Source organism: Dipodomys merriami, unplaced genomic scaffold (assembly GCF_024711535.1).
Source record: "Dipodomys merriami isolate MVZ:Mamm:240054 unplaced genomic scaffold, mDipMer1.0.p SCAF_3, whole genome shotgun sequence".
NCBI classification, from domain to species: Eukaryota; Metazoa; Chordata; class Mammalia; order Rodentia; family Heteromyidae; genus Dipodomys; species Dipodomys merriami.
In genome coordinates, this window is record NW_027204492.1 from 4491437 (window position 1) to 4519324 (window position 27888).

The window sequence follows — 27888 nt, forward strand, 5'->3', positions numbered from 1 at the left end:
AAGAGCCCACAGATGACATAAGGCCATCTTAGTTATGTTGGGTCTTTGTGGTGAATGAACTAGTTTAGCAGAATGACAGTCTGGGTCCAACTACTTTTCATACCTGTCCAATACCACCCTCACCAATACTCCTAGTTTCCTGGTCCTGCCAAGCCAAGTGCTGTAGTCCCATATCTGCTTGGCTCCTACCTAAAAGCTGTTTGGCACACAGCCTTGGTATCTGAAGTCAGCTCATGAGTTGAATTAGCTGTAATCCCACAAGACTTATCATTGTCACAAACCTATGACCCCAGTGACCACCACCCCAGACATACCTCCCTTCCTCTCTCCCCAATGTGTGTGCCCTAACTGAGTTAGTTCTCTGTCCTCCCTTTCTCCCAACCACTGCTTATCTCACCCCAGAATTAAATGCAAGGGCCTGGAAGTGAGTAATGGCAAGCCAAGGCAAGGCAATGAACTGGCTGGAAAATGAAGAGAATAGCTGTTCAGAAGATGATACAGGATTCCAGAGGGAGGCCGGTCTTTAACCTCTTCTATTAGAAAACCACTTCATCTTACATCATAGTTGACAGTGTGTGATTCAGGATAGAAAAATTGCAAACATCAAGGCTGCCATGATGCTTAGTCCCTGACTGTCTCCTCGGGATCCCTTGGGCTTCGCTTGTATTGGGAGGGCAATAAGAGAGTCTGGTTGTGATATAACTCATTTTAATTCCATTCAGGTCCCAGGGAACTCAGGGCTGTGACTGCCACCACAAGGATAATGGTGTCCTCCATGTGGCTGTATCCATCCCCGCTTTCATACATCTTGAGAAATGAGTTCTAGTGGTGCCTTGCACATCTACATACAGACACTGTTGAGTGCACCGTTGCTGAGGACCGTTAAATGTTCTTATTAGTCTCCTCCTCAGGGCACCATTTCTCATGCCCCTAGACTCCAGGACTCTAAATACAATTCTCTGGGTAAGTGTGGTCACTGCATCAGTCTGCGTGGAGTAAAGGACTCTTCTTTCTTATGCAAGAAATTCCCATCGTGCTCTCTAGTCCAGACACACAATGATGGCCCTAGGGATACATTAATGAAAGGAAAGGGCAGATCGTGCCTTGATATGGTGTGTATCCAAGATTTCTGGAACTTTATTTCTTAACTCCATTTATGGTCAGTTTTCAGATGAACACAACCTTCAAGAGATAGTAAGTACATGTATTAGGTTCCTTAATTTTAACTAGAAGTGAGCCAATCATTATTTTGTTAATATTGCAGACATTTATTTAATGTTTACTTGTATGAGTTTTATGTGGAAAGATTGGTGTCATTGCTTTGGATGGCCCTAGTAACTCTCCCGGAGCTACAAAGGGGTGTCAAACTTGGAACGTCAGATATAGAATCAGAGACTTGATTTTATGAAGCTTTCCGCTAAATACTTTAGTTGTTGGTGAAATTAGACAAGTCCTTTAAGAATGTTCCATGAAATGAAGTTAGTTTGAATGCAGTTGCTAAGCAGCCAGGCCAACTTTGCACTCCGTCCGCAGCTCCGCCCCCTGTGGTGGACCTTAGTGCCATGTCCCGCCCACAAGGAGGCGGGACCAGGGAGAGGCGCACAGGCGCACTTGTGCTCTGCCGGGCGCCTCGGGCCTGTGGGCCCTGGGCCGCCCGGTAGCTGTATTCTTGGGTCCGAACGCTGCGGTGGTGGCTACGGTGGTTGCCGAGCCCTCCCGCTCCAGCTGGTCTGACCAGTGAGACCGCCGCACGGAAGCAGAAATGCCCCTGACGCCGCCAGCCTGGCTCCTATTGTGGCTTAGTCTGCTCCTGAGCTCCGTCTGCGCTGCCCTAAAAACAGCTGCGCAGGCCAGCGCCAGCACAGGTGCCGCTTGCGACCTCGCGGATTACCTTCCCTTTTCTGCCTGCCAAGCTCCTGCACCCTTCCCGCGTTCCCTGCCTGCATCCACCCTGGCCTCACTCTCCTCCTCCCTCCCACGGCTCCTTTCCTCTCCTTTCTGCATCCTGCCAAGCACCCGTTTCACTTGCTTACCCTCTACACATCCTTCTCTCTAGATCTCTTCCTGTCTCCATCCACCCTCCATTAATTATCTTTCCCCTCAATCGCTCTCCTTTTGATCGCTTCGTATTTTCCTCTGTCACTCCATCCCATCAATACATCTTGCCCCTCCTTCCTTCATTCCTTTTAGTCCATCTCTTTTCCTTTCTCCCGTCTTCCCTCCTCTCTTCCTTTTGTTCATCCAACTTTCCTTTACTTTCTTCCCCTCTTCTGTTTTCTCATGCAACTCCGACCGTCCTTCCTTCCCTTTATCCATCCTCTTACTACGTTCTTTTCTTTCCCTGGAGGCAGTGGCTAAAGCCTCACACTGCTCCTCCCCCCCCCATTCCCCCCTCGGGTATCTCAGTATTGGAAATGAGAGATGGGAGGGATTCTCAGGTAACTTCACTGAGGTCCTTCCCTTTCGTACAGGTGCTCTGAATGTCCTTCTCATCATTGTGGACGACCTGCGCCCCTCCCTAGGCTGTTACGGGGATAAAATAGTGCGATCTCCAAATATCGACCAGCTAGCAGCTCACAGCCTTCTCTTCCAGAATGCCTTTGCACAGGTATGTTTCCAGGACCTGGGTGTGTGTCTTCTCATGCACCTGGAGTTGGTGGCTCTTTGGTTACCTAGTGGTGGTGCTGACTGTTCCAGGAACCTCCATGGAAGAGGACAGCATGCACTGAAAAGCAAGGGTCTAGGAAATTTAGTGGTCTGCTCCCAAGGAAGCCCTCAAGACTGGTCCTTTTTCATGGGTGGAGGGAGGCCCTTTTATATGCATGATAGCCCTGGCCAACTTCCTCTCAGAAGGCAGAATTTCTGCTGTTGTAGAATGCTACCAACAGTTCTTTCTACCTATTGAGCTGGGGGGTGAATGCCAGCCCCCTGGCCAGGGTTGTCCTTCCTCAGGCCCTTCTTGGGGTGACCCCCAAGAATATCATCCTCCCTGGGCACCTGGAGATGCCATCACATATGAACACACACACACACACACATTTGCTGGTCTTTGGCTGATTTTGCTGCCTTCTTTTGCTGGGAAGATGCAAAATGTCTGGCACGTGGGTGAGGCGCATATCCCACTGGTTGGCGTTGGAAACTGCATGACTCAGCTGCCAGGCTGTTGCTGAGGACCTGGGGAGGTTGCTTAGTTACCTGACAGATTGAAGATGGATTTTGCTGTGATCACGTTGACCTCTGTTTCTGCTTCCTGACAGCAAGCAGTGTGCGCCCCAAGTCGTGTGTCCTTCCTCACTGGGCGGAGGCCTGACACCACTCGCCTGTATGACTTCAACTCCTACTGGAGAGCACATTCAGGAAACTTCTCCACCATCCCCCAGTACTTCAAAGAGAATGGCTATGTGACCGTGTCGGTTGGAAAAGTCTTTCACCCTGGTACTGCTGCATGCCTGAAATCTGAATTCTTTGGTTTCCTGCCTCGAGGCAGAAATCCCCTGCTGGGTTTGGGCAGCTTTTGCAGAGGCTTTTTGCTGCTGGATGCCTTCTTAGTCAATACTGCCTTTCTAGATAATCCACTTCCCAATTTGGCTTCATGTCTGCACTGAAAGTGAAAAAGGGAAGGAAGTTTGTCTTCTTTTTGGAAGCTGGAGGTGATGCTATGAGTGTCCCTTTTCTCCTTAGGTGATGGGAAGGTCACTGGCTAGTGAGGTATCGGTGTTGGGTGTGTGAGTTCACTCTGGGCCTCAACTGGTGCCCTGTCTGTAAAGGTGGGGTGGGATGAGCACACTGAAGGATCTTACATGTGGCCAGAGCTGCTGAGGACTTGTCCAGTAAACCGACTCTGTTTTTGTTGGGGTTACTCTTCACTCTCTGAATTGCATTAGAAAGAGGAGTGTCACCTGGTACCCAGGGTCTATAGGTTGTTCAGTTCTGATCTTAAAAAGTGGCTTGATTAACTAGTTGTCTTCATTATAGGAACAACAGTTTTGAAACATAGACAAGAGCCCTTTTGTTTGAGGGGGTGAGATGGGTGCTGGTGGTTCATGCTGGTAATCCTAGTTACTCAGGAGGCTAAGATCTGAGAGTTTTTAATGTATACATGTAACACAGTTTTGAGGATTTTTATTGGTTAGTTGTGCATATTTAAAGAAACCTTGATAACTCTTTCCATAAACTAGGACTAGTCCTTTGTAGTGAAGACACACACACACACACACACACACACACACACACACACAGACACACACACACACACACACACACACACACACACACACCCTGTACATTGCTGCTTTTACCTGTATTCCATTTATCCTTTGTAGTGAAGACACACACACACACACACACACACACACACACACACACACACACACACACACACACACACACACACACACACACACACACACACACACACACACACCCCGTACATTGCTGCTTTTACCTGTATTCCATTTATTCTCTTTCTCTACCAAATTATCTGTTAATCGTTGCATACTGGCAGGCTTCATAGCCTTCCTCCAGAGCCCATGAGCATAGCATTCAGTTGAACTATGTCAATCGACCAGAAATTATGGGGCCAAAAGCCCATCAATTAAACTTCTTATAGCTTGGTGCTCCAGCCACTATACCCTTTGCTTGAGGGCAGCTGGAGGGAAGTGAGTTTTAGAGAGAGGAGGAAGTAGAGCAGCAGGTGGAGCTTGTATTGGGGAAGGAAAGTCAACTGAGGCCTGTTACTGTTGCTTACCCTCATTCTTCCTGATGATTAGATTTGGAAACTAGATTCTAAGTGTGGTATCCTAGCTAGAAAACAAAATCTTGCTGCAGTCCTTGAGGAAACAGTTTTCAACTAGATCTGTTCTCAAGATCATTTTATCATGTTTGGGCCTGTTCATGGATGACAGTAGCATCATGGGTTGTCAGATGTGTATCATTTACTGTGCTGGCTGTTCATTGAATCCTCTGAACAGCAAACAAGGTCGGTTTTTTTTATCATCCTCATTTCATGAGGTAGAATTTGAGCTCATACCACACAGGTAGCTTGCACAAGCCTGCTAGGTGCTAAGGCACAGCGTGTGACCCTTGGCCTTCTAAAATCATTCCCACCATGATTGATTGCTCTGTCTATAAGCCCTTCATTCAGTGATTCTTGTCTTTGAACCTCTTCTGATGCTCCTGATTGGAGGCCACAACAGACCACTGTGTAGTGTGTGGTCTTTCTCCTGCCTCTTGTGCCCCTCCGATCCTCCTGGCTTTCCTATAGATCCCTCACAAATCTCACTGACTTCTAAACGTTCTCCTTGCAATCCTCACCTTAACTATGTGTACTCTGTCTTGAGTAATTCCCTAGCTAAAAGACACTTGTGTAATTTAAAAAGTTACTTGATTAGGATATGTTGTATGGGGCAGTGACATTGCCACACATGTCACCCATGTTTCCCAATCAACCTCCTTTCTCTCTGTCACCACTCTTCCTCCTCAAAACACATTCAGCAGGCTGCTTGATTTTCATATATGTAGATAAGCCACATGGTCTGTACTTGAAACAATTGTTTTCTTGTAAAGTTACTGTACAGAGGGGTTACAGTTAAATCAGTAAGGTGATGAGTACATTACTTGTTCAGCATTGCTACCCCCTCCTTTGTTTTTCTCCTTTGTTTTACTATCCCTTTCCTCCCCACCTCCTCAACTCATCCCTCCCCTAAAGTTGTAAAGTTCCTTTCCAACATACTGTCTTGTGGGTATCATTGTTGCAATGGGTCATCCTGTGTCCTTGTTTCAGCGTTTTGTTATTCCCCTTCCCCTTCCCAAATGAGATAAATGTACATACAAGATGCAAGGCACCAAAATCAAATCCAGTGACAAAAGGAATATACCACAGGAAGAAAAACATACAAAGAAACAAAAAATCGCATAGTACATTACAAACAACAACAACAAAGAAAGAACTCTTGTGTGCATATCTTGGGGTTCATTTTGCTTAGTTAGCATCATCTTATATTGTCATATGTATATAGCTTTTGAGCTTTTCTGCTCATCTGAGAAGATTATCTTAGACATATACTAATTATTGCAAATAAGGGAAAGCATGGGACCTATATTTCTCTGGGTCACTTCACTTAATATGATTTTTCCAAGTCTTTCCATTTCCTAACAAATGGGGCAGTGTCATTCTTTCTGATGGAAGCATAGAATTCCACTATCTATCTATCTATATATAGCTATATATCGATATAAATAATGTATATATAATGTGTGTACATACACACACGCATTTTCTTGATCCATTCATCTGCTAAGGGGCATCTGGGTTGGTTCCATATCCTAGCTTTGATGAATAATGCTGTGATAAACATAGTTGTGCTGGTAGCTTTACTATGATCTTGTTGGTGATCATTGGGGTAAATGCCCAGAAGTGGGATTGCTAGGCCATAGGGGACAGCCTCTTCAGTAAATAGTGCTGGCAGAATTGGCTAAGACATGTGGAAAACTGAAGTTAGATACTTATATATCACCCTGCACCAGAATCAACTCCAAATGGATCAAAGACCTCGAAGTAAATCAGACACCCTGAAAACATTACAGGAAGAATAGGAGAAACCCTAGGGCTTCATGGCACAGGCCGACATTTTCTTAATAAAAACCCAGAAACACAACAAATCAAAGTTTGGACAAATGGGATTGCGTGAAACTGCAGAGCTTCTGCACGGCAAAAGACATAGCTAGTAAGATCAATAGAAAGCCCATGGATTGGGAGAAAATCTTCACTAGCTATACAACAGACAAGGGCCTCATATCTATAATATACTTAGAACTCAAAAAATTAAATCCCCCAACAACAAAATCCCCAAAGAAACAACTGTCCCATTATAAGTGGGCTAAAGAATTACAGACTTCTCTGAAGAGGAAATAAGAATGGCCAATTGACACATGAAGAAATGCTCAATTTCTCTGGCCATAAAAGAGATGCATATCAAAACAACATTGAGATTCCACCTCACCCCAGTTAGAATGGCTATAATTAGAAATCTAATTAACAACAGATGCAGGAGGGGATTTTGCCAAAAGGGAGCCCTATTGTACTTTTGGTGGGAGTGTAAACTTGTTCAACTACTCTGGAAAGCAGTATGGAGGTTCCTCAAAAGGTCTGTACTTTTTAAACAACCATTTTCCTTTTTTTTACCTTTCCTATTCCTTTTCCAGAGGGCTTGAATTTTGGGCCTGGGTGCTGTCCCTGAGGGTAGCACTCTACCACTTGAGCCCACCTCCAGCTGTTTGTGGTTAATTGGAGATAAAGAGTCTCAAGGACTTTTCTGCCTGGGCTGGTTTGGAATTGTGATCCTCACATTTAGCCTTCTGACTAGTTAGGATTATAGGCGTGATCCATCAGTGCACCTGGCTTTAAATGACCATTGTAATTAGCATACTTCTATGTTTTTGACAGCTAGTCTTTCCTTTTTTTAAAAAAAAAACCATCCATGGTTTTATGTTTCCTTGTAGCTAGACTTTAAACTGCTAAGCTTTGGGCTGGGTTTCGGTTTCACAACTGAGAACTTGAATTTTGATTCTGAAGGCATGGGTTTAAATTTGAGATGACTCATCTAATATCTAACTGTGACTGGGCAAGGTGTGGGCTGAGCTTTCTCTGAGCCACCCTCTACTCCCCTGTCTTATAGTGATGCCGATGTTTCTGCTGTGTGTGTGTTGGGGGGGGGGGAGGTGGCTGGCTGAGGATGTTCTGGTTTGGATCTAAGGAGCTTTAACAGGCTGGCTGATCTTCCCTTGTGGGTCATTTCTGAAGAATCTAGCACAAACAAGGGCTTAGGAAGTGGGAAATCAACTGGAGATCTTGAGAGTTGGCTTTAGTAGGAATGTATCATCGGGCCTGCGCTCCTGATTTCATAATTGAGGAAAACTGAGGCCCAAAGAAAGGAGGCTCTACTTGTTTACAAAGTTTTAATTTGGGGTAATAGGCATTGAAAGACCCTTCATGTTTTGCTTAATGGCTTTCTTCCCTCTTTCAAGGTATATCTTCAAATTATAGTGATGACTCTCCATATAGCTGGTCTTTCCTACCTTACCATCCCTCCTCAGAGAAGTATGAAAACACTAAGGTAAGACAATGAAAGGGCTGCAGGCCTGAGGAGGAAGCACTTTCTTGTCTAGCAAATGAACTATTGTATGCATTGTACATGCTTTTAGGTTGATTATATGAGATTTATGAATTTCACTTGTGTTTATGTCTTGTAGAGACTAATGTTGGGATCTTTAGCATTAGGTCAGATAGAAGCAGTGACTTCACTATAGAAGCTGATGAGTACCTTTTGTCCTAGAACCTTAGTGGACTCAGACTTAATGGCATTTTTTTTGTTGGTCATGGGACTTGAACTCTGGACCTGGGCATGCAATCTCTGTCTTGTTAAGCTCAAGGCTAGTGATCTACCACTTTGAGCCACAGTGCCACTTCTGGTTTTCTGGTAGTTAATTGGAGATAAGAGTCTCACGGACTTTCTTGCCCAGGTTGGCCTTGAACCGTGATCCTCAGATCTCAGCCTCTTGAATACCTAGGATTACAGGCATGAGCCACTACCGCCCAGCTAATGGCTTCTTTTTTTATTGTACAAAGGGGTTTCATTGACACATTGCCATAGATGTGTATAATATACTTTGATCTGATTCATTCCCCTTTATTAAACTCTTTATACTTTATTCCCTTATCTCCTTTGTTCAAACATTATTTATTGGGTTTGATTATGCAATCTTTATGCTATATATATATATATATATATATCCACACATACACATATACATACAGACACATACAGACACACACACATACACACACACATATATGTAATTTTTAGTTAGTTGTTGGGCTTGAATTCACAGCCTGGGTGCTATCCCCGAGTTCTTTTTCCCAAGGCTAGTGCTTTACCAGTTTGTGCCACAGCTCCACTTCAATTTTTATTTTGGTCAGTCATAGGGCTTGAACTCTGGGCTTGGGGACTATCCCTCAGCTCTTCAGCTTAAGGTGAGCGCTCTACCACTTGAGCCACAGTGCCACTTCCAGTTTTCTAGTAGTTTATTGGAGATAAGTGTCTCATGGAGTTTGCTGCCTGGGCTGGCTTTGAACTGTGATCCTCAGATCTCAGCCTCCTCAGTAGCTAGGATTATAGGCAAGATCCACCAGCGCCCGGCTCCACTTCCATTTTTTGAGTGGTTAATTGGAGATGAGTCTCATGGACTTTTCTGCCGCAGACCGGCTCTGTCGGGATGACGGAGGACACCTAGGGGAGGAACCTGGAATAGGTGGGGAGATGGCAAACAGACAACCCACACACAAGAGGAGTGGGTGCTGAGTGAGATTTAATGCAGTGGATAACAAACTTTTATAGCAAAAGTCTCCATAAGAAAGTGCAAAAGGTTACACAATCTTGCTGCAGGGCTTCATTCTTGGGTGGTCACCAGTTGGTCGCCTGATAGGCACTTGTTTCCAGCTTATCTCTATTTTTAAGAAATACAATGGGTTTCGATGTTTGTCGCCAATTAACCATTACCTTTTTTTATAGAGGCCTTAACTGTCCCATAAGATCTTTCCTGTTCCTTTTTTAATAGTAAGCACCAAGGAGACTTAGATTTAGCAAGTCTCTTAGTAAATGAAAGAGAGTAACAGGAAGTTCTTTCTCCTAAGTAGTTATCTCAGCAATTGCCATACATTCTTTCTGTTCTAGCCGACCCTACAGCTTCTTATAAATCCCTTACAAACAATTCCTTCTGCTGAAGTGACTTCGTGAAACCCCCAATACTTTTATATTTACTTATGACTTGTCTACTAGCCTCCATAAGAGGGGCTTTCAGGGTAGCACTTAACTCTGGTGAGTTAGTCGTATTTTTAAGACACTCATCAGATGTTGGAGTCGTCAACACTCTTAAGAAAGAGCTTTGAATAAGGGAACGTTGACAATAAGTACAATGAACAGCAGAAACTAAAAGATTAATAGGCACTCTTATACAGTGAAGAAAAGAAAAGCAAGAACAGAAACACATCTTTCCCCCCTATTCTCTGAGGTAGACTTCGGTGAAGTCCCAATACTCAGAGATAGGTCTCTGAAGCCCCATTCTCAGGTCTGAAAGCTGGTTTCCCATGCTAAGCAGACTCCACTAGAGTAGGCGTGGCACTTTTCTACATGGGCTGGCTTTGAACCATGATCCTCAGATCTCTGCCTCCTGAGTAGCTAGGATTACAGGCATGAGTCACTAGTGCCTGGCTTGTACTGTTTTTCTATCATATTTACTTCTCACTCTCCTTTTCCACTCCTCCTCTGTGTTTCCTGCTACTTCACCTCTCTAGAGAGTTCTCTTTTACTTTCATATCCCATTAATAATAATAATAATAATAATAATAATAATAATAATAATTGGTTCCTTGGTGCTCGCTCTGGATGAGGCTCTGAACTGAGGACTATAGTTGCTGAGACATAGGAGAGACCAGGAGAACCAAAGCTACAGGATCCTCAGCCTGAGTCAGAGAAAGATATACAGTCTTGTCTTGGGATTAATGCATAGATTTAGCTATTGAAACTTCTGGTATGGATATCATAATTTCATAGCATTCATTTGTAGAATCTAGACTTTATTGTTCTAGAACTGCACCTTGACCCATGACCTTGTACATTTGCTTAGCTTTTTGTTCTCTCCTTTAGCTTTTTTGCCACTGGAGCCACAGCTCTACTTCTGGCTTCTTGGTGACTAATTGAAGATAAGATTGTCATGGACTTTCTTGCCCAGCTGATTTCAAATTGTGATCATCAGTTCTCAGCCTCTTGAGTAGCTAAGATTACAGATGTGAGCCAGCAGCATCTGATGAATTTATACTTTAAATACACAGACACAGACACACACACTCACACACACACACACACACACACACACACACACACACAGAGCAATAGTGAGAGCAAGAGTGAGAGAACTTAATTATAACTACTTGAGGAGTCATGAGGGGGGGGAAGAGAATGATGGAGGGTGAATAATATCAACACATTTGAAGATGGCATGAAGATGTATGAAGATGATCTTAAAAATCTCAATGAAAGCTATTGATCAATAGTGGGGTGAGTGGATGAGGGAAATACCAATAGAGAGGGTTATTCTGATTAAAATATATGCATGTAAGAAATACCATGGTAGAACTCCTCAGTGCAATTAATATACACTAACAAATGAATGAGAAGAGAGTAAAACAGGCTGTTTGGGTAGTAGGGAGAGGAGTACCAGGGGAGGGTAAAGGGTGAATTGAGAATATAAATGAGGGTGAATATGGGCAAAACACTTTATTAGAATTTTTGAAAATAATAACAATGAAACAAATTGAAATTGTTTTAAGAAATGAGAGGAGATATGGGAGATGAGATTAATAGAAGACATTAAACACATGTCTAGAAATGTTGCAGTGAAATCCCTTTAGTATGACTAATGTGTACTAATACAAAAATCTTAAAAAAGAAGAACATATCCACACCAAAGGGAAAAAAAAATAAAGCATTACAGGAAACAAAAGGATTTACAAAGAAACAGTCTTGGCTTGGGGGAAATTCCCAATGTATTAATGAAACTAAAGCCCACGTTTAAGAAATTGAGGTGCATACTATAATTATATCCAATTTCAATTGTCAATTAAAACTTAAAATTTTCATTTATTTATGTATTTGTTGCTGCTCAGAACCTGTAATCCTACCTAACCAGTAGGCTGAGATCTGAGAATGAGAGACACATAAAATCCTTAGCTCATTTTAATTGACTTATCTTTGTTGAGGTATTTTGCTGTTTTTCAAAATTTAGTTTATGTGGTATCCTTTAATTAGTTACCACCTAGAGTCAGAGAATTCACCTCTGAAGCTAAATATTGTGGCTTTCTAGTCCCTTTCTGGGAAAGTAGAAACATTTTCTGGTTGAATTCTATTTCATCTGTGCCTGTTCAGTTTGAAAGATAACACTTAGGGGTATGGTGACAGGTTTATTAACGTTGTGTTTTGAACAATCTATTTCTTACCCTTAAAATGCTGCTGTTACATATGTTGTTTTAAAGACATGTAGGGGTCAAGATGGAGAACTCCATGCCAACCTACTTTGCCCTGTGGATGTGAAGGATGTACCAGAGGGTACCTTGCCTGACATACAGAGTACTGAAGAAGCCATCCGATTATTGGAAAAGATGAAAACATTATCCAGTCCTTTCTTCCTGGCTATTGGGTATCATAAGCCACACATCCCCTTCAGATACCCTAAGGTGAAGAGCTGTCTGCGCGTGGTCTAGTAGTCACTACAGCTGTGTTATTTGTTGAGAGAGGCATTTGTATACCAAAGATGTCAATATCCCACCATCTGCAGTCATTAGGGATGTCTGCTGGGCACAAGTATACCTAGTGGCATAAAGATAGGGGTCATAGATCAAGTCCAAGAAGTAATTTCAGGACACACATGAATCTTAAAAGAAATGCTTAGCTATTCCTTTCCCTTTGCTGAAGGATTTTGTTACCTTCCATTGAATGCATTGTGCAATTATAGGTTGGATGGTGAGATCATCATAAAGAAGTGAGTCAGAAAGAGCAAAGCCTATAACAATTAGAGATGGTACTTAGGGAAAAATTCTATGACACTGTCTTTCTTCCTGGATCCTGTTAGATCAGACCTTGTAAACACAGGATGTTGCTTGTTGAGATCTCAAATCCTGTATTTGCTTGTCATTTAGAGCATGTAGTTCTTTTTATTATCCAGTTCAGGTTTTCCTTACATTATATTTCTCCTTTATATTTTCCTTGGGCAGTCCAGCCTTTGATTTTACAAAAATTGCCCCTTACTTAGAATGAAAATAGAAACCAGCAGTTATGCTATTTTGCTTTGATTGGCCCAGGAGATCTTCATTTTCCAGCAGAAGCTGTCAGCTCCCTTAGCAAAAGACAGTGAGACTATCTTCTTGTGCCTCTTTTCAGAAAAAAAAAATCCCCCAAACTGGTCTGACGGCAAGTCTTTGAAGAGCATTTTTATAAGGCCTAGCCCTTGGGTGGCACCTGAGAAGTTTCACTTTGGGAGTGTTCTCACCATTTCCCGAACTGACAGAGTGGCTTAAACTGTGTCCAAGCTGTTCAGTCAAATGTTAATAAATGCCAGAGTCTGTTTTCTATCTGGGAGTCTAGAGTTTTGATATGGTCTAGGTAAACAGAGAGTACGGAGCCCTGAGTCAAAAGTGAATGCTGAGGTTTGCGTGAGCCAGGGAAGCTCATGTGTGCTGTCACACACCTCATTGCTGGGACAGTAAATTGCATCCTGTGTAATTTCTCTGGAAAGACTTTCTCTGGAAGCTTGCCAGTGCTTTTTTTGCATTCTTCCCCCTTAGACAATTTTTTCTTACTTTCTGTGTTTAGTATCCTTTCACTATAATAAACTATGACTGTGAATGCGGCTGTATACTGAGGCCTGTGAGTTCTACTGGATTACTGAAGCTGAGGGTTGCTGGGGAATTCACGACACCTTATGACACCTTTATGGATTGGGAACGTGAGGGGGGACAGGGTAGCATCTATCTATATGGGGAAAGACAGCTGTTGATGCTTGGTTTGTAGGAAATAGAATGGCAGGATTTCATTACTGTTGGCATCTGACGAGAGTAACCTAAGGCCTGACCTTAGATTAGGGCAGGGGTGAGCACCTGGGGAGCACTGAAGAGCTACCACATAGAACACCCATAGTCACAGCATGGTGCCTTTATCACATGAATGACAGCCTTGTGGTTTTGTGTTTTCTTTTTTCTCAAGGAATTTCAGAAATTATATCCCTTGGAGAACATTACCCTGGCCCCTGATCCCCAAGTTCCTGGTGGCCTTCCTCCTGTGGCCTACAACCCTTGGATGGACATCCGCCAGCGAGAAGATATGAAAGCATTGAATATCAGTGTGCCCTATGGCCCAATTCCTGTTGACTTTCAGGTACTGAGGACATATTTTGTGCATATATCAGGCACTAATACTGTGATTTCATCAACAAGGCAACTTTTCTCAGTAGATTTTATTGTATCATCTTAATAAGATCTATCATATCTTATAAGAACCTTATTAATTAATGCTGTATGGTAGTGCACACCTGTCATCAGAGCTGCTGTGGAGGTAGAGACAGGAGGATTGTGGTGTGAAGCCAGCCTGAGCAAAAAAATTAGCAAGCCCCCTTCTCAAAAACAAGTCAGGTATGGCACCACGTGCCTGAAATCTCCGCTCTTTCAGAGGTAAGGATCACTGTCTGAGACCAGCCCAGGTAAACATGTGAGACCCTACACGAAGAATAAACTGAACCCAAAGGGGCTAGGAGGGGCACATGGGTCAATGGTAGAGCATTTCCTAGAAAGGATAGACTTTGTCTCATCTCTCACTTCAGCCTCTCAGTTCTGTCCTGGTCACCAACTCATCACAATCCCCCCTTCTTACTGTGTATGTATTCTGGGTATATTGAAAGCATGGCTTCACTCCTTCCCTGAATTTCCAAAGCCCTGTGGCAGGCCACTTCCAGTTCTTGCCAGTCCCTCAGCATGCTCTTCCTACTTGCAGTGCCTTGATCCTGAGACAGTCCATCGATGAGGGCTGCCAGAGTGAATCCATGCTGCCAGGGGGTAGAGACGCCCCCACTGTCCCTGAGAGCACTTTGCTTGGGTCCTCCTACATGTCCTGAAATGTTTTCCTTTCTTTATATTAACTTTTCCTGCAGCTTCCCTGCAGCTTCCCCTTTCTCCCCTGCCCCTCAAGGGCAGTATAGAATGCTCAACTCTGGTTGTGTTCATGGTTCCTGTGTTCATTTGTTCTTCATCATCCTCTGCTTGGGCTTCTACCTCCATTGACAGCACTCTGACTTTGTTGGCGAATAGAATCCAGCCTTGACCTTCTCTAACTTCTGTGCTTCTTTCTTATTCTTAACTAGCCACATCCCTTTTGGAATTGTCCAGCTTCTAGGCTTCCTTACAGCCCTTCTTAGTTCCCTCTGCTTCAGTCTACTTGGTAGGCCTCTCTGTCCCTCTCCCACTTAGGTGTGATCCTCAGGATCAATTTTGGCCTCCCATGGTGTGCTTTCTCCCCTTTTCTCTAACTAGCCTCATCTGAGTGCTCTGGTAGATTGATTCTGAGAGCACTCCTCCAGGCTGGCCCTCATTCCTGATTTTCAAAATTGTTCTCAGGCATATGACCATGGTGGCCTCAGTTTCCATAGGTTCCTGTGTGGTCTGGCTCCCCACTCCTACCCTGCATTTTCTTCTTCCTCTTCCTCCTCTGCCTCTCTCTTCATGCAAACCATTCACCATCACATGCCATTGAATCATACTATCAGCTGATTTACAAACTTGAGTTTTATGTCTGTTCTTTCTCCTGTTCCTTCTGTGTCCTCCCCAGGTTCCTCTCAAATGAACTCTGGCCTCGGAATAGTTCAGTATCTTGTTCTAGACCCCTGCAGTGGGTCTGCTTTGTTGTGATTGTCATTCTTCCAGTGTGCTGAGGCTTCTCACACGCAGTAATGTGGTGTTCTGTTGTTGAACGCTGCTATAGCCACAGGACACTGCTACTCTGAACTCGGTGATTCCTTAGGCTGGAAGGTTGGGCTCCTCCAGAGGGGCCTGCCAAGCTCATATCATCTGCCCCTCACCTACTGTTTTGGTGTCCTCTGACACTCCCTATTCTCCCATGTTATTCTCCAGCCTCAAACATGCCTTGTTCTCACTATACCCCTGAGTAGGGCATCTTACTTCTATTTGTCCAAAGCAAACATTTCTTCTTTACCTTTGAGGACCTTGCCTTCTTATTTATTTGTTGCCTTACCTCCAGGGGTCAGCATTGGACGGAGGTGGAAGTGTCCAGAACATGAAAGGTCTCTGTTACAGATGGAAGACTTTATTTAGCAGACAGTATAAGTATGCTGGGTCCACATAATATTCTTAGATGTGAATCTGTTCTCTTCAGCACAAGCAGAGTATGGAGCAGTCCCATGACTGTCCTGACCCTAGCAGAGACAAGAAGCTGACATGTCCAGCTGAGAAGGCAGGGGATAAACACACAGCAGAAACTGAGGCTGATAACTCAGTGTCGAGGATTTTAAGACATCCAGTTTATGGCACTGTCAGACCATGTGAAAAAGACCAAAGGGAGGAGGTAGTAAGTGATATCCATCTGCCATGAGAGCAAAGGCTGATTTGCTCACAAATAGGATTTAGGGCTTGCAGATTGGGCTGTGACTTTGAAGGGAAATGAATAAGAAAGTTATTAAGGGCATTGATGGAAATGTTGGGAATGGGCAAGATGCTCAAAAAGAAAAAAAGACATCATCTCTGTATATGCTAAAGTAAGTAAAACTGTAGGTAGTCTTAAAGAGTTTTTCTTTTGAATTTGCAGCAGAAAATACGCCAGAGCTACTTTGCCTCTGTGTCCTATTTGGATACACAGGTTGGCCACCTTTTGGGTGCTTTGGATGATCTTGGGCTGGCCAACAGAACAATCATTGCATTTATGTCTGATCATGGTAAGAATGGGGAAATGTTCTGGTGAGTAACTCAAAGCATCTCAAAACTTTCCTATGAAACATGCTTTTGGAAATTGCCATATTATACATTGGCATCTACTTGCTCCCTTGGGAGGCTTTTGTTTTGTTTTTTTTTGTTTTGATCTGAAACTGGGACTCAAACTAAGAACCTGACACTTTTGCTCATTAGCTAGTGCTCTAGCAACTGAGCTACCACTCCAACCCTTTTGGGATGCTTTTGTGATCAACTAAGTCTTGGAACCTGTCTTGAATATTGGGTGTGCAGGCAGGTTTTGGGTAGGGGGAGGTGCAAATGTAGAAACTTTTAATTTCCTAGTGCATTCATTAGGAAAACATCAACCCTATTTGTGTAATGGAAATCTGTGTGTGTGTATGCCTGTGTGTGTGTGTGTGTGTGTGTGTGTGTGTGCCTGTGTGTGCCTGTGTGTGTGTGTGCTCGTAGTGGGTCTTGAACTCCATGCTTTACACCCTTGCTCAGCTTTTTTGCTTGCAGCTAGGGTTCTACTACTTGAGCCATACCTCCAGCCCAGTTTTTTGCTGGTTAGTTAGAGGTAGGGTCATGTGGGTTTTTCCGCCTGGCCTGACTTAAAACTGTGATCCTGAAATCTCATCACACTGATTTAAGGGCTATAGATGTAAGCCACTGTTCAGCTATGTGTAATGGAAATCTTTTAACCCCTATGTTAACCTATAAGACTTCAGAACTTTTTGGTCTTTTTGAGAGGATTTAGTAGGATCCTGGTAAAGCCAGCAAGTCTCTGACTGGACCTTTTATATCCCTGCTCCCATTGTTTTGTCTAGTGCGAGACTGAGCTTCTCCACTCTATCTCTTCTTAGGCTATTTCCTAATATGGAATGTTTGCTAAATGTAGAACTATTATTTTAAAACATTCATTTTAATTGGAAATCTTTCAAGCACACTCAAGGATGGAAAATAAGACATCTCTCTGTAGCAGCATTCTTGTTCATATTATCCTTATCTACTCTTTCTACCTGAATTGTTCTGAACCAAATCTGAGATGATTCTGTTTCCACACACTCTATAAAAACTATTGTTTTTTAGGGTGCACATCTGTGGCTAATACCTATAATCCTAGTGACTTGAGTATCTGAGGAATGGAGCATCACACTGTTCAAGGCCAGCCTGGGCAGAAATGTTTATGAGACTCCTCAACTTACAACTGGTCATGTGGTATACACCTGTCATTCTAAACTGCATGGGAGGCTGAGATTAGGATGATCATCATTCCAGGACAGCTCAGGCAAAAATCTCTCTGAGACCTTATCTCAATGGAGGGAAATTCCATGTAGTGGCATATCCCAGCAGTAACTGGAAGTATAAAATAGATGCTTTGTGGTACAGACTTATGCCCAGGTAGGAAGTGAGACTTTATCTCAAAAATGAGCATCAAATACACACACACACACACACACACACACACACACACACACACATACACACACACACACACACACACGCGCACACACACACACGCACACGCACACACACACACACACACACACACACACACAGAAACACACTAAAACAAGGCTGCAGTTGTGGCTCACTAGAAACCTTGAATTCAAACCTTAGTACTAACAACAAATATTCACTATTGAAAGAAATAAGGAGGATAATTCTGGTCAAAATATAGTATATACATAGCTGAAATACCACGGTGAAAATTCTTGGTAGTTAGTACACACTAAAAACATGAATGATGGAAAGGTAAAAAGATTGGGAAGGTGTATATATTAGTGGAAGAGAGGATAGTGAATGGAAAGGGTGAATAAGGATGAATATAATCAAAGGATTTTTTTGCATATATGAAAATAGAACAATGGAACCTTTTCAAGTCATTTGAGGAAGGAGGAGGAAGGTCAGGGTCAGTAATAGAAGGGGTGAGTTTGGTATGCATATATAGAAATGTCACAATCCTCCTTAAACAGTTGTAAGATACTAATAAAAAAAAGGAACATTATAGCTTCTTTAAGTATGGCTATATTATCACCATACTTAGAATAAGGAAAATGACTCTCATATCATTATAGGAAATGGCACAATATTAAATGATAGCATTCTCATTACAAAAACAAATAAGGATACAGAACATACAATATAGGGTCAGGATAGCTTTCCCTTTTGTACCATTTGCCAAGGTTAACTAATGTTGACAGAGTGAGCCTCCATCTGCCAGCCATTAGTTGTATATATATGTACATGGAGATGTCATTTATGTATGTATAACAAGTAGCATATCACAAAACATGACTGATAGTGCTATGTTAATTTTTTCCTATAGTGTCTTTCATTTAATGGTGGCATGGATGATTCTCCTTGTCATTTTTCTTTTTCTTTTCTTTTTTTGTCAGTTATGGGGCTTGAACTCAGGGCCTGGGTACGGTCCCTGAACATCTTTGTACTTAAGGCTAGTGCTCTACCACTTGAGCCACAGTGCCACTACTGGTTTTTGAGTAGTTAATTGGAGATAAGAGTCTCACAGGGATTTTTTTGTCCAGGCTGGCTTTGAACCATGATCTTCAGATCTCAGCCTCCTGAGAATTTAGGATTACAGGCATGAACCACTGGCGCCTGGCTCTCCCTGTCCTTATCATTTTTCACAGGCCTAACATTTCCCTTATATAAAAGTCTGTCTGTTGTATTTTTTTAGACATGGAGGTGTCATAATTTTCACACATTACTAGTGATCTGTTGTTTTAAATATATGTAAAGGACTTTTTATAATCAGCATTAATGATTTGTATTAGAAGTTTTGTATTGTCTGTGTGTGGTATGTCTTAAAAGTGAGCAAGATTGCTAGGCACCAGGGGCTCATGCCTGTAATCCTCAGGATGCTGAGATCTGCTTATCGTGGTTCGAAGTCAGTTGGGGCAAGAAAGTCCATGAGACTCTTATCTCCAGTTAAAAACACACACACACACACACACACCACACACACACACACACACACACACACACACACACACACACACAGCTGGAATGCTAGCTTTGAGCATAGAAGCACAGAGACAGTGCCCAGGCCCTGAGTTCAATCCCCAGGACCAATACACACACAAAAAAGAGCAAGATAGACATTCTTATCTCACAGTTCTGTAGCTCATGTTTCAGTAGAACAACCTATCAAGAAATAGACACAGAGTAGGGCACTAGTAACATCACTGCTTTCAGTGTCCTAGCATTAAGAATGAACATCTGGGGTGTGGCTGAGTGGTAGAGCATGTTCTTCATGTGCACAAAATCCTGGATTCACTCATCCTGGCATGGTAAGCATGTTTGTTTAGGGCCCATTGGTCCCCCAAAGCCTAGTGTGGGTATAAATGACAAATTGTTGATTTTGAAAAGATATTATTAATTGTGGAATTTAATATTTTTTTCATTTTTAAAGGTTTCCTCATTTAGGGCAGATATCTGACTTTGAATAAAGAGACCTTCAGGTGAAATTTCCTTTTTGTAGTAATTCTAGAGAAATTTCTGCAAGATAATGAGGTTTTACTCCCTCTGGTGTTTACCAAAGAAAATGAAATGAAGTCTAAAATAAACGAGCTGGATCCAGTTATTCATTTTCTGTCATTGTGTGCTTTTTATGACCCAGGGTGGTCTCTAGGTGAACATGGAGAATGGGCCAAATACAGCAATTTTGACGTCACTACTCGTGTACCTCTGATGTTCTATGTTCCGGGGAAGACGGCCCCACTTCCAGAAGCAGGCCAGAAGCTCTTCCCTTATCGTGACCCCTTTGATCCTGCCTCAGAGTGGATGGCTCCAGGTATAAAATACACAAAAGGGATATTGCCATGTACTAAGTATTCCTTTAGCTTCCATATAGATCAATGTAGGGAATCACATGCTTTGTGCTTGTACAGTCTCTCTTCTGGATGTGTTGGAATTCCTTCAGCACATTGTTTAGTTGGCACATGTTCTTTCTTTGTTTTTGATTTTAGCACCTCCCATTCTCTGGGTTGAAATGAGCAGCACAGCTAGAGCTTCAGAAGGTGGAGAGACAAAAGAGCAGATAACATTCCCAAGGTGGGAAGTGCTGCAGAGGTGCCAGCAAATATGCTCCACAGCTTAGAGGAGAGGATTACACAGGCAGGGGATGCGTCTCTCAAATAGGTGAATGGAATCCTTAACCTGCATACTTGGATGAAGATTTGGTCATTTATGAGAATAATATCTTCCATTTTGGCAGACCAAATGAACTTCTAGATTTGTAAAATCTGCAGAGTGATTCTACTCTGGGCTCCCAACAGGGAAGGACACTGATTTCCACATGCCAATCCTTCAAAGCAAGTGTCTTCCCTACCCACAGAATGTGAACATATGTTCCTATAATTTTCATCCTGACTTGATCTCCTCAGTGACGAATGTCTTAATTCAGGTGGCATTTGCTCTTTTTGGAATATTTTTCTCCCCCCACAGACTGCTAAATCAGGGACCCTGCTTTGTGGATTTACGTCCAATCCATATTGAACATCTAAGTTTATACTTTATCTTGATCTCTGTTTAAATTTATTTTGGTTTTGGATAATCATTTTGACCTTTCTGCACCATTGAGTTTTCTTTACAATGTCCAGTTTTATTTCCTGCATATTTAATTTTTGAGCATTGCATGCTGTTTTACTGTAGTGGTGGAGAACATGAACCATTTTTAGGCATGACTTTAGCTATTTGTTTGCTGAGACCAATCTGTTACTCCACATTTTCCCCTCTTTTCTCTTTCTTTCTTTCTTTCTTTCTTTCTTTCTTTCTTTCTTTCTTTCTTTCTTTCTTTCTTTCTTTCTTTCTTTCTTTCTCTTTCTTTCTTTCTTTCTTTTCTTTCTTTCTTTCTCTTTCTTTCTTTCTTTCTTTTCTTTCTTTCTTTCTTTCTTTCTTTCTTTCTTTCTTTCTTTCTTTCTTTCTTTCTTTTCTTCATTCTTTTCTTCCCCCCCTCTCTTTTTGGTCGGTCGTTGGGCTTGAACTCTGGGCCTGGACGCTGCCCTCGGCTCTTCAGCTCAAAGCTAGTGCTCTACCACTTGGGCCACAGCACCACTTCTGGCTTTTTGTGTTTATGAGGTGTTGAGGAATCGAACCCAGGGCCTCGTGACTGCGAGGCAAGCACTCTACCACTGAGCCACCTTCCCAGCCCCTGAAGCATGTTTTTAAAAATACTTTTTACTTCACTGACAACAAATCAAGTGTTTAGAAGTTGAAATTGGACATGTAAAACAGCTTCTAACTCTTCAGAAAGGCCATTTTAATAGTGTAAAGCCAAGATTAATTAGAACAGAAGTCAGTATAAATACAGAACTTAGATTTTAAACATAGATCAATCATAAGATGCCCCCATCAGGATAGCTGTTAATAAACAGTGTTGGTGATGGTCACATGACCAAGCAACTTCACTCCTAGGTATACAAACTACAGAACCAAAAGCAGGTATTTAGACAAAAATTTGAATGTGAATGTTGGTAGCAGCTCTGTTTACAAATGTCCATTGACACATGGATATACACGGTGTGGTATATACATGCAGTGGAGTATTATTCAGTCTTAAAAAGAAGGACATTTCAACAATGTGGAAGATCCTTGAGGATGTGATACAGAATGAAATAAGCCAGACACAAATGGACAAATACCGTATGATCCTACTCACATGTAGTATCTAGAATAGTCAGATTCACAGAGATAGAAAATAGAATGGGAGTTACCAGTTGTTGGGGTTAGGGAAATGAGCAACTGTTGTTTAATGGGCATAGTTTCAGATGTGAAAAATGAACAGGCTAATCAGGAGGCTGAGATCTAAGGACTGCAGCTGGAAGCCAGTCTGGGAAGAAAAGTCCACGAGACTCTTAACTCCAATTAACTATCCCCAAAGTGGAAGTGGTGCTGTGGCACAAAGTGGTACAGTATTAGCCTTGAGTAAAAAAGCAAAGGGACAGTGCTCAAACTCTGAGATAAAGCTCTATGAAAAGAGGTTTGGAGATACATGATGTTGAGAGTGATACAAGAATGTTAATATATTTAGTGCCACCAAACTGTTCACCAAAAAAGGTGCAAATGGCATACTCCATTGTTTATGTAATTTACCATATTAAAAAGATGGGTCAAGCCAGGTTCCAGTGGTTCACATCCGTAATCCTAGCTACTCAGGGTTCTGAGATCTGAGGCTTGTGCTTTGGAGACAGCCTGTGCAGGAAAGTCAAAAAGCTAAAAAGTGGAGGTGTGGCTCGAATGGTAGAGCACTAGCCTTGAGCAGAAGGCTCAAAGCCAGTGCCCAGGTCCTGTGTGTTCAAGTCCCAGGATTGATACACACACACACACACACACACACACACACTCACACACTCACACACACACACACACACACACACACACACACACACACACTCACACACTCACACACACACACACACACACACGGGTCAAATGTAGACATCAAATAACAAGTGTCTGTGGGTGACCCTGAGACTCAGATTGTCATATTCTTCAGCAGAGTTTTACGCTGCATTTTGAATTTAATTGATGAAGCTTGCCTTGTTTAATTGTTATACTGGTAGTTTGAAATTCTAAGTAGTTTTAAAAAGTGCTGAAGGGCTGGGAAGGTGGCTCAGTGGTAGAGCGCTTGCCTTGCATGCCTGAGGCCCTGGGTTCCATTCCTCAGCACCACATAAGCAAAAAAGAAAAAAGCTGGAAGTGGCGCTGTGGCTCAAGTGGTAGAGCACTAGCCTTGAGCTGATGAGCTGAGGGACAGCGCCCAGGCCCAGAGTTCAGGCCCCACGACCGGACCCCCCCCCAAAAAAAAAAAAGTACTGAAGACATGTTAATTTTACATCCTGCAATTTGGTTGAATGAATAGCTAGTAGAGCCCGAAGTGCTCAGGTAGAGGTGTTTCTAAACTTTGGCTAAAAATAATAGTCTTGAACAAAAAGAATGAAAACAAAAACAGATGAAGCTGAGAGCAGGCTCGGTGACTCATCAGTCTTGATTTGGCAGGCTGCTATAGTGTGCCACATCTAGCTATGTTACTTCCTGTTTCAGGCAGGCAAAGCTGGGACCTCGTGGAACTCATGTCTCTCTTCCCCACACTCGCTGGACTCGCAGGACTACAAGTTCCTCCTCGATGCCCCATTCCTTCATTTCATATTGAGCTGTGCAGAGAAGGCCAGAGCCTTCTGAATCATTTTCGATTCCATGACTGGGAAGAGGATCCACACCTCCATGGTAATCCCCATGAGTCAGTTGCCTACAGCCAGTATCCCCGACCTGCAGATTCCCCTCAATGGAATTCTGACAAGCCGAGTTTAAAAGATATAAAGATCATGGGCTACTCCATACGCACCATAGATTATAGGTATACTGTGTGGGTTGGCTTCAATCCTGATGAATTTCTGGCTAATTTTACTGACATCCATGCAGGAGAATTGTATTTTGTGGATTCTGACCCATTACAGGATCACAATGTGTACAATGACTCCCAACATAGAGAATTTCTCCAGTCACTGATACCTTGAGTTTTATCAGCCACAGAGGGCAAATATAATATGTTCCCTTTGAGAGGAAAGATGATTATTTTATCAATACCCATAATATTGGATACAACCTAGGGGGGGAGGTAATTCAAACACACATCAACAATTTGCCTTATGTCAACAAGCCTTTTCATTTTGCCATTATTCATTTGAAATTGGCAGTTGGATTAGGACTTGGCTGAATCACTTTGTTTCCTTTTTAAAGTATTTATAGTTTAGTCATTGGTTGACAAACAAAAATTGTCTTAAAATATCAGGACCATGATAATAGAACATAATACTATAACTCAAGAAATTGTCCAATTTAGTACATTTCAGAAAGTAACAATATATCAAACTAGGATTGACTTTAAAGTTCTGGTTATTTTGTTTATAATTTAGTAATATATCTAGGGTAGGCCAATATATTCAAAATATTTCAATACTGAATTCACATTTCTTCCCCAAATACGAAGTTAAATGGTAATTCTAAGAGCCACAGATTTCAAAATGTGAAGTTGAGATACACATGAAATGATCAGTGTGTTACTTCATCAAATAATAAATGATGCACAGTGCAATAGAGACATGCAGTTATTTGGAAAGTTCAAGTAAAAGTTTTCAGATACATTTGAATAATTTGCTACTAAAATGTCCCTTTAACTCAGTGGCCATCTATTAAATCTGTTATTCACAATGGAACTTTTAAAAATGTAAGTATATCCATGGTTTCAGTTATGCAAATTCATATTAGTGTTCTCATTTATGGATTGATAATTGTAGAATCCATTTATTCAGGAGACAAAATATTCTCCTTTTAATTGCTAATTAAAGCATCAATTTTACTAAATTTTAAAGTGTGAAAACTTTATTAGTACAATATTAGGTAGTTTTCATTGGTGTATTTCTTGAATATGACAATTTTCAGAAAGGCAGTAATAAGCTTAATTCAAATCATCTTTAAGTAATGGAATATTTACAAGTTGTATTTAGATCATGATGAAGTGGATCAACTCTTTGTAGTCACTGGAAGAATATATTCCTTTCTAAACAAATGTAATATATCAGTCTTTATAGTAAAATGAATATTTAGCATTTTTCTCCTTACAGTGTCTTGGTGTTTTAAGGTACATGTTTGTGAAAAAAAATATAACAAAGAGCAAAGTGCAATGTATTAAATTGTGACCCATAAAAGACAAGATATACAGATATATAGATATATATCTTAAAATCAGTACCAAAACTTAAAAAAAACTATTTGGCCTACGCTAGGTGCATATAAAAATCACTATGGTCTTGTAAGCAGTTAAGTGAGTATCTTGGCAACAACCAATTTTTATTGGGGGAGTGAAGGGCCTCTTCATTGCTCCTCGCTGCAGAACTCGTTTCTTTCAAGGAGCTTGAGCTTTTGTAAATGGTTTCCTTCAGCTTTCACTTCGTTGTTCTTCATCTCTTTATTGCTTTCCTTATGTCCACTATAATTTTTACAATATAGTCTAGAAATTCCTTAGGACATATTTTCAGTGTATTTAGCTTTATCTCCCACTTTACTGTTACGATGGTAAGTTTTAAATTTCTTTCCTGGTTGGCTACAATGTGTGCACTTTTTTCTCATTTTATTTCTAAAATGAGCAGTCAGACTCCAAATGCTGCTCTGATGGAGTCATGAAGTGAACTCTGCTGGCCACTTTGTAGTCACTAAGCCTATGTGACTATCTCAAATTAAATGAATTGAAAGAAAATAAAATTTAAGATGCCTGGTCACACCATATTTCAAGTGCTTTGTAGCCGCAATCCTATCATGACAGGTAGTTTGGACAGACCTACCTTAGTTCTCTCTAGGTTTCTAGCTGGATCTGTTGAATGCTAACAAGTTTCTCCTAAACTGATCCTGCATTTGCCAACAAAGCCTTGTGTGGATGTGTTTAGGTGTAGGGTAGGGAGTTTGCTGTAGTCGTTGGCCTCTTTCTCTTCACTCCCATCACCATTGCCTCAGTCCTTGTCCCTTCCCTCCAAAGTAGTTTACCTTCCCTCCTTTTTCCTCCCCTGTTCCAAAAGGAATCCATGTGTCTTCCTAAAATCCCTCTTAACCCTGCCCTTTGAGAACACCGTCAGTGCCTACTATGGGTCTAGAAAGACCTCCGCTGAGCAGTCAGAGTCTTCCCTGGCTCCACAATGCCCCTGCCCTTGGCTGACTCTACCTTGCCTATTCCTACCTCCCGCCCATCATAGGCTGTGCCCTCTTTTCTCTGCTCCAGCCCATTCATAACCATTCTTCACAGCCTGGTTTCTGTACATTGAAGGCGAAGAGGCTGAGAGCATTTTGTGGGACAAAATGAACACACATAAAGAATCTTGGGATTTAACTTACCTAAAAAAAATGTACTCATGGGCTGGGAAGGTGGCTCAGTGGTAGAGCGCTTGCCTTGCATGCCTGAGGCCCTGGGTTCGATTCCTCAGCACCACATAAGCAAAAAGAAAAAAGCTGGAAGTGGCGCTGTGGCTCAAGTGGTAGAGCGCTAGCCTTGAACTGAAGAGCTGAGGGACAGTGCCCAGGCCCAGAGTTCAGGCCCCACGACCGGACCCCCCCCCAAAAAAATGTACTCTTTATCTGATTATAAAATTGCTGTGTTATTTAAAAAATGGGAAAAGAGAAACATGGTGAAAGGTGAGAAAGTGTGTGAATATTTTCTCCTGAGATTGCCACTTAATATCTTGTCTTTTTGGGGGTATGATTTTTTTCCACATTTCTGTGATCTCCTATATTCTTTATCATACATTTGCATTCTGACTTTTAAGCATTATATGTGGTTAGTATAGATTTTTTGCAAAGCAACTTTGCATCACTCATATTCTATTTTATTGTGTAGTTTTATTGTAATTTACTTAACCTTCTTTCAATAGTTGGAAATTTTAGTATAATAGATACTGCTGTAATGATCAACTTGGTGAATAAAATGGTTTTTGTGTATTTCCAACTATTCCCTTAGGATAGTATCTCAGTGCCAAGTTGTCAAAAAAAATAGCTGTATTTTCTCCTCTCATTGTCTTGCTATATTAGAGCACTAAAGTTAAAAAATGAAATTAACAAATAAAAACCCTAATGCCACAAAAGCACCTTACATTCTTCCAATAATAGGTGAGATTGGTGTCCTGCTTTAACTGTGGACTCTGTTTATTAATTACCTTGATGATTCTTGTATGATTGTTGCATATTTGCATTTCCAGTTTTGTGAATTTGCCTGGTAAATTTTGCTATTGGAGCTCACATTTTCAAGTGATCGAATGGTCTTTCCTGGTGTGATTTTTTCCCCCTATCTTTTCCTAATAAACACGAAGACTCCCTCCTTCTGGAGACTGAAAATGCCTTTGAATTTTTTGTGTTTTTGTTTTATATTAACTGTGACTTTCCATCCCATTCTAAGAGCAAAACTGAGATAATATGTGGTCAATTTCTACATTTTCCATATTTCACTCTATGGTGAAGATGGAAAGAAGCTAACTCTTCAGGATGTGGCTACTGGTGACATTTTATATTTACTTCTATGCCTTTTCCTACTCATATCCATACTAACAGATCTAGAGCATTTTGTTTTTCCCTAGCTGAAAGTTACCACATACAATCTTGGTCTTGCTCTGGTGATGTAGCATATTAGCCTTTGGTTTTGAGACAACCTCTTCATAGCCTGCTGGCTTGGAACTCCTAGTTCTTTCCCCTGCTTCTGCCCTTTGAGGGTTGGCTTTACAGGTTTGTGACACTGAATGGCTTAAATAATAAGAAAAAATGTTGTAGTGCTGGGAATCAAACCC

General features: G+C 41.8%; 1 protein-coding gene across 2 annotated transcripts; it reads left to right on the top strand.

The window, feature by feature from the left end:
- Positions 1-1599: 1599 nt before the first annotated feature.
- Positions 1600-27442, top strand: Ids (iduronate 2-sulfatase). Of its 2 annotated transcripts, none has more exons than XM_070039606.1 (9): positions 1600-1865; positions 2472-2608; positions 3258-3435; positions 8026-8114; positions 12089-12289; positions 13815-13985; positions 16425-16548; positions 20184-20357; positions 23609-27442. In XM_070039606.1, the coding sequence occupies exons 1-9, from the start codon at positions 1763-1765 to the stop codon at positions 24079-24081; spliced, it is 1650 nt and encodes a 549-aa protein (XP_069895707.1). In that variant the 5' UTR covers positions 1600-1762; the 3' UTR covers positions 24082-27442. The 2 variants fall into 2 exon arrangements, with proteins under 2 accessions (XP_069895707.1, XP_069895706.1); XM_070039605.1 differs by having other exon boundaries at positions 1601-1865; positions 16422-16548.
- The last annotated feature ends 446 nt before the right edge of the window (positions 27443-27888 follow it).

Bases quoted from the DNA above. Each gene is read 5' to 3' on its own strand.
- Ids (XM_070039605.1), top strand. From the start codon at position 1,763: ATGCCCCTGACGCCGCCAGCCTGGCTCCTATTGTGGCTTAGTCTGCTC. The intron at 12,290-13,814 runs GTGAAGAGCTGT...TTTTTTCTCAAG, and splicing joins TCCCCTTCAGATACCCTAAG to GAATTTCAGAAATTATATCC. The intron at 16,549-20,183 runs GTAAGAATGGGG...TTTATGACCCAG, and splicing joins TGCATTTATGTCTGATCATG to GGTGGTCTCTAGGTGAACAT.